At 52.9% G+C, this 13,252-nt stretch overlaps 1 protein-coding gene across 1 annotated transcript in view; it reads right to left on the reverse strand.

Annotated features, from left to right (window-relative positions):
* The window catches only part of IGFBP2 (insulin like growth factor binding protein 2), a 26,172-nt gene continuing 12,920 nt past the window's right edge, over positions 1–13,252 (reverse strand). Inside the window, exons 2-4 of the mRNA XM_007456954.1 lie at positions 3,361–3,590; positions 2,476–2,616; positions 1–337 (exon numbers count right to left, since the gene is read on the reverse strand). Coding sequence (XP_007457016.1) covers positions 173–337; positions 2,476–2,616; positions 3,361–3,590 — 536 coding nt within the window. The 3' untranslated portion in view covers positions 1–172. The remainder of the gene's footprint in view (positions 338–2,475; positions 2,617–3,360; positions 3,591–13,252) is intronic.

Here is a 13,252-nt window from a genome sequence, read left to right on the forward strand (position 1 = left end):
GGGGGGGGGGGGGCGTGCTGAGCTCGGTGCTGGTCTCTTTCCAAATATAAATACACGTGTCAGAACTCCTGGAAAATCCTCCCTCCACCCACCACGCAAGTGCTCTCCTTGCTCTGCCAGCTTTGGAGAGGGGTGGGGGGCGGTGCCAGGCACCGGCTGGCTGGCTGTAGGTTTACTGCATCCGCTGGGTGTGTAGCCCGCGAGCCCCCTGCTGCTCGTTGTAGAAGAGATGACACTCGGGGTCTCCCCGGATGGTTGGGGCCCCCTGGATCAGCTTCCCGGTGTTGGGGTTCACACACCAGCACTCCCCACGCTGCCCGTTCAGAGACATCTTGCACTGAGGAGAGAGAAGAGGACATAGAGGACACCCTGATAAAACGGAGGTCCCACCAAAACGCAGGCTCCATTCATGAGGTCTGGGTGTGCCTGCAAATCTGCACAGCTAATAAGCTCCAACGTGACTCACGCTGGTGCTGCTGGCCCAGGGACTGTGCTCTGGCTATCAGCAAGGCTGCTGGGGATGCCTCGCGATGGAAAGACTCGGCCCCCATCCACGGGGAGGTCCCATCCAGCCGGGGGACCCAGTGTACTGCAGTTCCCTCGTAGTGTGAGGTGGAAAACGCACGTAAAAGTCAGCGTTAGCTCGGGTCCTACTATGTGCTGGGCGTGGCGTAAGCAGTCATATACACTGCTCATTTACAGTTCATATCTAACATATGCTCATTTTCTTATTTTTTTTTTTTTTTGCAGTACGCGGGCCTCTCACTGTTGCGGCCTCTCCCATTGCGGAGCACAGGCTCCGGACGCGCAGGCTCAGCGGCTGTGGCTCACGGGCCCAGCCGCTCTGCAGCACGTGGGATCTTCGCGGACCGGGGCACGAACCCGCGTCCCCTGCATTGGCAGGCGGACTCTCAACCACTGTGCCACCAGGGAAGCCCCTAACATACACTCATTTAATCCTTTCAACCACCTTGTGAAGTAGGTACCATTACTTTACCACTTTAAGGACGATCGGAAGGAAGCCCAGATGGGTTCAGTAACTTGCCCAATGTCACAGTGCTAGTAAGAGCCACAGCTGAGATGCCAACCCAGGCATTCCCCTCCCAGGATCCCTGATCTTACCCATAAGCCAATTCCTCTTGCAAATCCCCATTTACCCATAAGGTTCAGAAGAAAAGAAGATCACTATTTGTTCTTTTGAGCTCCAAACAAAGTAGCTGGCTTACATTTAGAGAGCAGGTGTATGAACAAATAGCTTTTAACGCTAGACTGCTATTTCAAAGGGCAAGACGCCTGGGCTATGAAGGAGATGGGGAAGTGAGACCCCGCCCCCACCACGGGGGATCAGCAGAGCCCTGTACCCCATCTCCTGGCTCTGCACACCCACCCTTTAAAAGTCAGTTCTGACTTCCCACTAGGACCATCAGGGGAGCTTTTGAAAAATCTGGTGCCCAGAAAGCACCCCAGACTCACAAAATCTGGATCTCTGGGGGTGAGGCCTGGGCATCTGTATTCTTTAAAGCTCCCTAGAGAAGCCCAGTGTGCAGCTGGGCTCAGAACCTCTGCTGGAAAACAGAATGGCCGGTGGAGTCCACACCATCTCAGTCCTTCTCTCTGCCTTACATGAAATGCACACAGACTTTTTCTCCCTTATACAAGGGATGAGCTGGGGGAAGTGAGCAGTGTACTCACTAGGTGAAAGGACAACTGACCATGTTAAACAGCCACTAACAATCATCACTACAAACTCTATGTGGTTAGGTAAACAATATTAATAATGATAAGGGGAAACATGCATACACACATAGAACATTAGAAGGCATATGAACAGAATGTAAAGGGGAGGAAAAAGGGCTCCTGGGTGTTTTACTTACACTTTCTACATTTTCTCTAATGTACTGATAACACTGTTCTGTTACCGTTTCTAGAAATATTTCAAGTGGCGTTTCTCCACCCCCGATTCTCCATTCCCTGAGATACTTGAAAACCAGAGAGCCTACTTGGTCAACAATGGTTTAAATCAGTGATTCTGGAAATGCCGTCCACGGATCATCTGCGTTCTCTGAGAGCTGGTTAGAAACGCAAACTCTCAGATCCCGCTCGACCGTCTGAATGACAGTCTCTGGGGACGAGGCCCCAGAATCACCTGCAAGTGATTCTAATGCTCAATAAAATCAAGAGGCACTGGTGTGGGGCGCTATTTCTCCTCCAGGAGGCTCCCTCCTATCCTGGACACCAAGCGCTGCTGGCAGGTAAGCTGGGTACATGGAGTCAGGCTCCGACAAGCCTGAAGCCAAGAAGAGAAGCCCCGCCCCCGCCTTCCCTGGCCTGGCAGCTGGCATCCCCTCCCCCCGCTTGGCTGGCATCCCCACCCACCTCCTCACAGAAGACTAGGTCTCCCGCTCAGAGGCTTACAGGTGATGGGGCAAGAAAAAGGCACACCCAGGGTCCAGGGCCAAGGAGATCCTCGCTCACCTGTTTGAGGTTGTACAGGCCATGCTTGTCACAGTTGGGGATGTGCAAGGAGTAGAGGTGCTCCAGGGGACCCCGCTCGTCGGGAAGGCGCATGGTGGAGATCCGCTCCAGCACCTGGTCCAGTTCCTGCTGGCAGGGGGTCTGTGGGCACAGGCACGCGGAGAGGATGCTTAGAGTGGAAACAGGCCCGTGATTCTTCTGAAGGGACTTTCCCAAGGCCACACAGCTCGCTGGTGGCACCAGGAACTTCTGACACCCAGCCCAGCAATCTACCTACCATACGATTACGCTCCACCGCACCCCTAAAGGAAGCCACCTGCATATGAGTGTTCCCTCCTCTCCCCCATCTGTGTCAACGGCCTTCAGGGGTCAAAATGGGAGCTACTTGCAAATACTGAATTCAAGTGGCTGCCCCTTGAGCATCTCTACACCCACCCAGTGGCCCAACCTCCATTCCCTTCCATCAACCCAACCAGGGTCAAGACAGCAAAGCTGAGCTGGAAAGAAGAGGGGTAGCTGAGGGCAGCGCACTGCAACAAGAGTGGGGCAAGTTTAAGCAGATCCAACTATATCTCTAGCATCCATTGTTTTGCCTGCGTCCCGAAGCCAAGCAGAAACGTGGAGATTTTAGAAGGAAGGGACTTCAAGTACCCACACGCAGAGCCCATTTCACAGCCAAAGATACTGAGGCCCCCCGCCCCGCAAAGAGAAACTGATCAGCCTGAAGGTCACTGAATATGTCAGTGGCAGAATCCGAAAGGAAAGTGCTTTGCCCGCAGGCACACAGGACGTGGATCTCATCGGGGGGCCCACATCCCCGCTTGCTGGGACACACGCCCTTTGCACGTCCTCCCACCCCTCCAACCAGACCCGACCCGCTCTGACCCTGGCAGGTGGCGGCCGCAGCTTCTTGGGCTCCTCCAGGCCAAGGTGATGTTTGCCACCCTTGCCCATCTGCCGGTGCTGTTCCGTGACCTTCTCCCGGAACATGGCCAGCTCCTTCATGCCCGACTTGAGGGGCTTCCGGCCAGCACCACCTCCACCTCCCAACAAGTTCATGTTCCCGTCCACGTGGTTCTCGACCAGGCCTCCCTCAGAGTGGTCCTCGCCATTGTCTGCAGAGAGAGGGAGGGAGGAAGGGCTGCAGGTCCAGTTTCCAGAGAGGTGGGCCCTCCAGGGACTATCTGGACCCTCCCCCCCCCCCGATATTGACAAGGAAGGCGATGACTAACATCTAAGCAGTGGTGCTAAGTGATTTATGTGGATGATCAATTTCGGTTTCACAGCAACAACGAGCACAACTAGTAACGTCCCCCAACTTCTGTAGAGGGAGAAGCTGAGGCTCACGGAGGTCAATTTCTTGACCAAGATCACAATCCAGGATCTGAATGCAGGCTCTCTGACTCCAGAAAAATGCCTGGATCACCTACTCTGCTCTGCCTCCACCCCAGGAGGTCAAGGGGGAGGATGCGGGTCGGGGAGCAGACAGGCACAAACGAAGGATGACCATGTAGGCAAGGCTCTCACCGGGGAACGGGTAATGACCATCACTCTTCCCTGAAAGACCTCTCAGATTCACCCACCACTAACTACCGCCGTTTAAAGTCTTCACGATGTCTGGTCGGAAAAGGCATGGATCGGATGAGCTTTTAAAACTCATGCCGCAGAGATCACTGGGCCGTGCTGTGTCTGGCGGGGAAGTGAGGTGGAGAGCCACGCTGCCGCCAGAAGAACACAGCGTCCAGCCCCCCTCCGCCATCACTCTTTATCTGCCCGTCTGCTTCCTCCTCTTGTTGCCCTGACGCTCCACTCCTACGGCTGCTACAGCACTATCCCGGGACCCTGATTTGTCTCCTGTCTATGCTTGCTGCCCCACCCCCCATTACATCGAGAGCCCCCAGAACAGGAACGATGATCACGCTGTAGTTTCATCTTATCGCAGGGCGCGTAGCCTCATCCAGATGTCTGTCCAAAGACCATCCACTGAGTCTTTCGACTTTCTTAAACCTCCAGCCAGCCGGCAATAGGGAATGGCTCCTACGGTGCACACAGCTCAGGTGGAGGGGCCCTGAGAGCACTCCTCCCCTCCCACGGTCTCATGCAGGCTTAGGCACGTCCAGCCAGGGAACAGAGGGAATGGTATGGAAGGGTCCTAACCAGGGAGACAATTTCTGGCAAGCTCTAGGTGGGCCGGGGCGCAAACAGCCCCCCGCAGACACAGCAGAGCCAACAGGGTCTCAGACCACACTGCCTGGAGAGGCCCCCTGCAGGGCTCAGGGAGCAGGCAGTGGGAGTTTCCAAACAAATCTTGCACATTTTCTCTTCCCCTCTAATGCACCTCCGAAGACTTACAGCCTGGATAACATACCCGAATGGCTTTTACAATATTTCTACACAAGGGTTTCAGGCGAGGCGCCTAGTACTTGGCGGTCCTTTCAGAATTCAGGCACTGTGTGGTGGGCTCAGGGGGTTGCTGTCCTGGGCATGCTATACAGTGGAAAGAGCTGGCCCTTACCTGTAAAAGGGGGGCCATGATACCCCCTCTGGGTTGTGCTCTTCGGTGTTCACTCCCTCACCAGCTAAGGTGTGGGACCCTCTTCCGTGCCTTGGGGAGCCAGCCCCTGCATCCTCGGAGCATGCTCCAGCAGACTGTGGGGGACCAGGCACCAACAGGGTCCCTGGAAACGGAGGAGTTCAATAGAGGTTTACTCCCATCCCTTCCCTTTGCACTAGGCCTGATGCCTGGTCGGTTCTCACTAGCTGGAGCATCCTTTAGAACCAGGCACGTTATCTCCAGACTGGCAAGTGCTGGATAGGAGGGCGGACTCGAACTGAATTCCAGCTCTGCCACTTTTTATACCAGCTGTATTTCTCCTGCATATATATCCGCACTGTGCCTCTGTTTTTCTTAAGCGTAAACTACTGGATAATAATAGTTCCTACTTTACAGAACTGCTGAGAGTATGTTATAGGTAAAGCCGTTAAGATACAGTGTGGAATGCAGAAACTCTATGTCCTGTTGGTGGTAATTACTTGGACGATGATGATGAGGACGCTGGTGATGACAGCTGCCTCAGTGATCTGCTACCCCTGCCGTGTGGAACCCAATCAAGAAGCAGGAAGCACAGGAAGATAAGCTTCTGAGCATCAGAACAGCAGTCACCACATCCATGCATTGTAAAGCCGTGATGCTTTGCTCACGAGTCAAGGAAAGTCAGTGCATGAAGAACCTTGACGGTTCGCAGTAGCACTGGTCAGATAAGCCTGGTTTCTGCATGTCTGGTTTCCAAGGCCACCACAGAATAAAATCAACAAAATTAAAAGGAGAAAAAGGAAGGCACCTGGTCAGTGGCAAGAAGTACCAAATGGCAGAGAGGAAAGAGGACAGTAAAAAAACCAAACCTAAGAACTCCGGGGACATTTAGTGCACAGCAAACAACTCCACAGCCATTGATGACCCCTGAAAACTTCCACATGGTGTGGCCTGAAACAAGACTAGTGTTGATAATATGACTTTGGGGCATCCAAAAAGGAAAGGGGTAAACATGACAAGTATTCAGTATTAAGAAAGATATCTATCCAAAATTGTTAAACTTTAGAAAATTAAAAATGGAAATATTTAAATGAGTAAGCCCTTTGAAACCCGGAAAACTTTTCTCTAGAATGGCTATTTCTCCAGGGGCTCCGGGTAGCCCAGATTTTATCATAAATAAACCAAGCGCAGATCAGATCCTGTTCCAGAAGCCCCAGCACCACCTGCAAGGGAAGGCTGATTTGAAGCATCTGCCACCAAGTTGGGTGGGAGTCCCGATCTACCACGTTCTACATTCGCCCGCCCCAAACTTTCCTCACCCACCCTGCCCTCCCCTTTCTGTCCCTGAAGCTGAAACAGCAGAAACCCAGAGGCCCCAAGAGAAGCAGTCCTGGTTCCCCGGCTCAGCTACCGGCCCGGTTCCCCTGAATGGGGACTGGCTGCAGCTTTCCCCTGGGACCGGTCAGGCAGCTGAGGCCAACCACGAAGATGATCCCACCCTCCCTGTTCAGATACCAGAGGTAGAGGGCAGAAGGCTGAAGGAGAGGCTTGCGAGAGTCTGAGACAGACCTGGCAAATAAATAGGATGGGCTGATTCAGGTAACCCTTCATTCTGCTTAAGATTAACCTTGAAGCATAAGGCAGATGTTGGCACAAATGGGGGTGGGGGGCGGGGGGGACTCATCCCCATCCTCACCATCAGTTCTGCCATTTTCATTTCTACAGCCTTCTCTGTTTCTCTGCACCTGGACCTGGTGACACAATTTCAGGCTCCCCGTCTTCATCCCTGCAGGTGCTGGCCCGGGGAACACAGGAGGAAGACAGCAAGACGCCTAGAAAAGTCCTGCTTCCCTGGCTGCATTGGGAACCGTGCAGGATCAAAGGGGGAAAAAAATGGGGACCTCTGGGTTGCCCTCGCCCAGCCCCTCGTACCTGAGTTCACCCTGGGCACAACAAACCCATCCTCATCGTGCCCTGCCCAGCCTGCTTCCTGCCCACAGTGACAGAGAGCATCTATGGAGACCTCAACACCACTTCTGCACCCGACGCCCTGAGTTCTGCTCACAAAGTAATTAGACAAGGGCTCTGGGAATTTCCCACCATTTCTGGAACCATCCGCTCTGCTGTCACGAAGCCTGTGACTCTCAGAAGTTCGCCGGGTTCCTCTCTTTTGGGGGCAGGCTTGCCCGCCTGCCCCGAGGCTTAAATTAAGACAGCCCGTCTCCACTGTGGCTGCAATTACACGTTCTCAGGTTGAAACACAGCAGGATGGCCCACGTTTAGTCCCCTTCAGGAACGTCTGGGAAGGCTCTGCTCACCAGAACCCAATGCCTGGAACATTCTCGGGATCAGGGTCTCCCAACCCCAGCGCTACTGTCTTTGGGACCAGAAGATTCTTTGTTAGGAGCTGTCCTGTGTAAGACGCCCAGCACCATCCTGCGCCTCTACCCACCAGATGCCAGCAGCACCCTCCCCGAGTTGCAACGATCAAACACGTCTCTGAACATTGCCAAATGGTCTCCAGTTGAAAACCACTGTTCGGAGTTAGGATTGATCCAGAGGCCTGAAGTTCCCGGCCCAGTGCTGAAGACTCCCAGCCTCACATAAAGCAGATCTGAGCTCTACTGTATCCCCTCCCTCGGCTAAGACCCCTCCACCACTGTTCCATCACAAGGAACACTTCTGGCCTATGAGCCTTCCTTCTTGGTGGTGGTGGTGAGGACCCCAGAGGACTCTTAGCCTGCTGACCCCTCTTCCCTAACTCTCCCGGGCACTCGTACCACTGACAGGGGCCAAAGAAGCATCCTTTGGCTGAGCCCTAGAGGTCAGCCCACAGTTAACGCTCAGAACCAGGCCCTCTGCAAGCTCTGGAAACACTGGATGGAAGAGAGGGGCACACAGATTAATGCACGTTCAGGACTGCAGGCTCCAGGCAGGGCTGGTCTGTTCATCAGGCACAGAGGGCACAGCGCCCAGGGCCCTAGGAAATGTTTTCATTTCTTTTGAAATCAGAAGAAAAAAATAAACTTTTAGGTCAAAGCAAACGTCTTCATATAACACTGATACGTTTGCAGTTATAAAATACGATTTTATAATTCTTCTGTGTTTGCCCACAAAGGCAAACATGTCTGGTGCCCCCAAAACTCATAATGCAGCCCCACTCCAGGTCCCAGAGACAGGGCTCAAGTGGGCAGTCCTATCTCAGAAGGACAGAGGTGGCTTCCTGTCCCGAGATGTCCCTGACGGCTCTGAGCGGAAGGTCAGTTCGTCCACCCTCACGGAAGCCATCTGGGTTCAAGGGTATGTTTCATTCCATTCCTTTATTGATCTCATCATTGCCAACTAAAGTGCCAATAAGATGAGGAAATCCATGGGCCTGGTCTGCTGACGCAGGTGCTGACACCCCACATCTTGAAGTGGAAGCCCGGGACAGGGAAATGCAATTGTTGACTGGGTGGAGATCAGAAAGGACCGCAGGCCGAGAAGAGCCTTGATTCCTTGACTGATCCTATCCCCAGCCAAAGAGGTTCAGGGATTCAGCCTCCAAAGTCTGATTGCCTGGCTGAATCCTAGCTTTACCACTGAGCTGTGCAGCCCTGGACAAGTTACTTAAGCTCTCTGTGCCTTCACTGCTCATCCGTAAAACACGCACAAACAGGATCCACCTCCAATGGGTGGCAGAGAGGATTCCGAGGGCTGCTGCATGCATACACAGTGCCGGCACAAGGGGCTAGCCCTCAGCTGCTTCCTTTGCGTCCCACACTCAGGGAAGCACCCACAGGGCACCACACCCTCACGCTCTGCTGGACAAGGACATTATCACATGTTACCAAAGCTCTGCCCATACGTTCCCTTATAGGTGTGACAGAGCAGTCCGCAGGAAAACATTCCACATGGAGAACTCCAGCTAGAGATGGAATTTGCCCTCAGAACAAAAATACCAAGTTGCATTTTTTCTTTTCTGCCTAGGAGAGTTCGGCTCAGAATAATATTTATTAAGCAACCACTTATGTATGCAGCTCCATGGGCTACAGTGCAAAGGTCACTCTAAGAGATGGTTCTTAGCAACCCAAATCACATAACTGGAAAAGCCTGCGGGCTTAGAGATGACTGACAGGGACCTCCAAGATTCCTGAAGAGATGTCCCTGTAAGGATTAGTAAGCAGTAGCTGTTCTCTGCCTAGTGACCCAGGAAATGGGTCAACGCTGAAGAAGGGAGTTTCCCAATTATGTACAGAAGGTCAAGCTTTTCCAAAGACAAGTGGGGGAGATGATAGAGGGAGAGTAGAGTCTCCCTTGTGGGAGGCTTGAAGGGCAGGGAGAAGGCCCATCCTGCCGTAGGGGCAGTGCCACACCTTCCCACCTTACACACCTGGAGAGCTGAATGCGAGACAGAAGGACCGAGAGGACAGGGACGAGGTGTCCTGTTTTACAGACAGCAAACCCAAGGCCCAGAGGACCAGCACCTGGGTCCAAGAGAAGCACGCACAACCTCTCTGCTGTCATCAGAGGTGCTCCACGACTGGCCTGGGGTCCCCACACTGCCCTGTGACCCGGCCTTACTAAGCTAGCCAAGCAGGGCAGCTGGAGGGGGACAGTCCAGGAGCAGAAAGATGCCTACTTCTGTGCACTGACACTCTGGCTTTAAAACTTAATTTTGGCACAGTCCTTTCCCCCGCAGTGTCATCTGGCTCGACTGTAGCACTGACAACCTTACTCAACGGATGAAGACACTTTCTCTCATGAAACTTCACTTTCTCCTATTGTGATGCTCCAACCTCTGCTCCATTTGACAGTTGGCAACTCCTGATCTACCGGAGACCTTAGAGCACTCTGAGGAAAACAAGCCTTAAGAATCTAACAGCAACCCCCTACCCCTTCCTGCTTGTGGTGTGAGGCATCTGTCCTCATGCAGGCCTGGTGAGAAGAGGAGACCTCTTCCCAAAAGCATCACACATCTTCATAGGAGGTTAATACATCTTTCTTTCTTCTTTTCTTTATTCTGAAGAAACCCTAGCCATTTTCCAACCTTCTCCTCAGTCTATCTCATGATTATTTGGAAATCTAAGAGCTGAGGGCACCACACAGATGATCTAACCCAACCCTAAATCCATCACTCCCTCCAGTGAACTCACCTCCTTCAACAGGTAATAGCATTCCAGGCCCTTTGAGAATGGATTCCAAGTAACAGGCCAGGGGAATGCTGGCTGCTTTCCTGGTTCCACCCTGGCTGGGCACAGAACTCACATGGCTCCTTCTTTGTTGATTTCTCCCAAAATGCACTTAACCTTGACATATGTTGGGCAAAAGAATAAATACTACCTACCATCTTCCTCCTCCCTCCAGGACAACCTCTCCACTAATATCCATGGCAGTGGACGGTTCATTCACAAACTCGAATGGGCAAAGAACCCCAGGAGTCAAGAGCCCTGAATTCCAATCCTGACTTTGCCACTGACAATTCACCCGTGATTTTGGCCAGACCCTTTAACCTTTCTGAGCTCTAATGTCTTATGTCTGAAAAATGAGAATAATCACACTACTAAAGTGAAGGCTGCTACTTAAATAGGCTACAGCATTAGTACCACTCAAAATCCCAATGTGGGCAGAATCAGGCTTCGGAAGAAATGTGCAGACGATCTAGTTCTTGAAAGCGTAAATGGAACGTGCATTTGTTTGGTAGAGGGGAAGGGTGGGTGATACCTGGTCTGCAGAACGGCCAGTGCATGGTGGGAAAAACGAGTTATAAAAGAGTTCTGCATCTACATCTTTCTACATCTTTCTTCTAAAGCTTGATTCTGTTGATTGTATAAATTCCATATGTTGCCAAACATCAAAGCTCTCCGCCATCCGATGAAGTCCTTGGGCAAGGGTGGATTTGCCAAAATTACTTTCTTTAACTTTGCTTATAGAATTTAGGCAAAGGAAAGATGGGAGGAAGGAAGGCAAGAAAGAAGGGGGAGAGGGAAGGAGGAGAGAGGGAGGAAAGATAGGTAGAGTCTCATAACCGCCGTGCACGCATAGGTGAGGCAGGGTTCACAGGTAAACGCACCAACACACAGGGGAAGCAGATTTTGCTGGAGAAGCTCTGAAGCCAGTCCCTTTGTATGGCTGACAGTGCTCACCTAACTTCACCTAGCATATGGCCACTTTGGTCAACAGCACAACCCACCCAAAAGCCAGGGTGGGTGATCCAGGCCTTGCTGGGGCGTGGGGGAGGGGGAGGACGTCGTCGGGGGCAGAAGTTAGAAACGGGTGGGGTAGGAAGGGGGCCTATTGGTTAATTTTCAGCTAAGGTTAAACCTGGAGTCTTTAGTCTCTCTGGGTGAGAGATATCATGTGCCCCCCTCCACCTTTTTTTAGCCTGTCACAGGCGGGCAGGCAGCAGCGGCCTCTTACACTGGAATCCTGAGTAGTACATGCATGGATGTCTCACGTGGTGGCATTCCAGCCCAGCTAATGGCGTTCCTGGACGGGCCATCTACGATGAAGCTGCTGACACCCAGCTTCACTCCAAACTCCCTTCCCATTCTCTGAGCCCCTGCTCCCTAAGCAAACCTGACATCTCTCAGATGCCACCTCATTCTGGGAAAAATCCCTTCGGCAACAGACCAGTAGCTCCTCAGTATGGCTTTTGAACAAAAGGTCTCCTCTCTGATGACACCCGCCGCCCACCCGTACATAAAAAAAATGGCTGCAAACAAGCAGCCTCCTCTGATGTTCTAGACCCATAGGTCCCACAGGTGATCACATCACACAAGGGCGGGAACTGGCCTTTCTCACCTTGAGACCATCTCCCTGCACCGGCAGCTACCACGAGCCCATCACCTAGCTAAGGGCTGCAGAGGTGGGTAAAGTCTGTGGAGTGGGATGGCCAGTAGGCACCCAGCCCCATCCTCATACAGGGAAGGAACCGCTACTGGAGATAACGGCGACGGTGGACAACAGGAGGGCAGAGGGCCAACTACCTGCCACACCACTCTGAGCCCTTTTTGGATTTCCTTTGGAACACAGGCTCTGGAGCTCAAAGCCTTGGCCATCCGGTTCTAGTGTGGCAAGAAGGGCATCACTGGCCGGAAAGCCAGAGGCCCAAGGTTCTGATCCTGACGTTACCGCCAGGCCTGAGATTCTGAATGATGCCAGGCTGGGTGTTTCAGATGTGCAGGCCCCGGTGTGCTCAGCTGTAAATTCAGACAGTTAGACCAGGCAAACAGTTCCCAATTGTAGCTGTTCATCAGAAATCATCTGAAGAGCCTGCGAAAAATAAAGTCCTGCACTCCAGCCCCAGAACTTCGGAGACAGCAAGCCTTGAGGGGGTGGGGGGTGGGGGGCAGGAGGGGTCAAGGGCTCTGTACTTTTAACAACCACCTTCCAGCTCAGGGCCCCATTCCGCTGTGATTCCTGCCTCGGTTTCCTGAAGAATTTCTTGGTGATGGGAGAAAAGGCTTCTATTCAAGAGATACGGCTTCACGTGTACACTCTGCAAAGACGAAGCCTCGTAAGCTCTTTGCACCCACTGACATGCGGGTTCAGAAACAGACACATGTATATGCTTAAATGCACATACAGGGGCCCTCCTCGGCCAAGCATCACGGAGGATTTCTAGAGCATCTCTCATCGCGGGCTCCCCCTCGAGTGACCAGAAAGCGCAGGGCCTCCCTGCCTCTGCGCTCTCCAAAGGACTGCTTCATAAAACACCAGGGTCATTCCTGGAATCGCCAAGACCTGGGGAGGGTCAGGGCTGAGGCAGACAGTTTGAGAAAACAAAAACATGCTCAAATTCAGCCACGGTCCTCTGGGGTTCTGCGAGCCAGTCTGTCCTTGAAGAGCCAGAGAAATTGATATCAAGATGGTCAACAGTACTATCAGCTTTCTCTCCTTCCTGTGAGTCCCCAGCGTTTCTTGTCTGGTTCAGCTAAAGCCATCTGAGAACCTGGCAAGGGGACCTACCTGCTGAAGGCCCAAGTGAGCGGACAGTGTGCTTTGGTGCAAACGTGGACCAAAGGCTTATGGGAAGAGTGTGCCTGACCCAGTAATTCTACTTCTCTCTGACATGTGCACAAAAACGTTCATTACAGGGCTTCCCTGGTGGCGCAGTGGTTGAGAGTCTGCCTGCCGATGCAGGGGACACGGGTTCATGCCCCGGTCCGGGAAGATCCCACATGCCGCGGAGCGGCTGGGCCCGTGAGCCATGGCCGCTGAGCCTGCGCGTCCGGAGCCTGTGCTCCACGATGGGAGAGGCCA

The sequence above is a fragment of the Lipotes vexillifer genome, unplaced genomic scaffold (assembly GCF_000442215.2).
Source record: "Lipotes vexillifer unplaced genomic scaffold, Lipotes_vexillifer_v1.1 scaffold526, whole genome shotgun sequence".
Taxonomy (NCBI): Eukaryota; Metazoa; Chordata; class Mammalia; order Artiodactyla; family Lipotidae; genus Lipotes; species Lipotes vexillifer.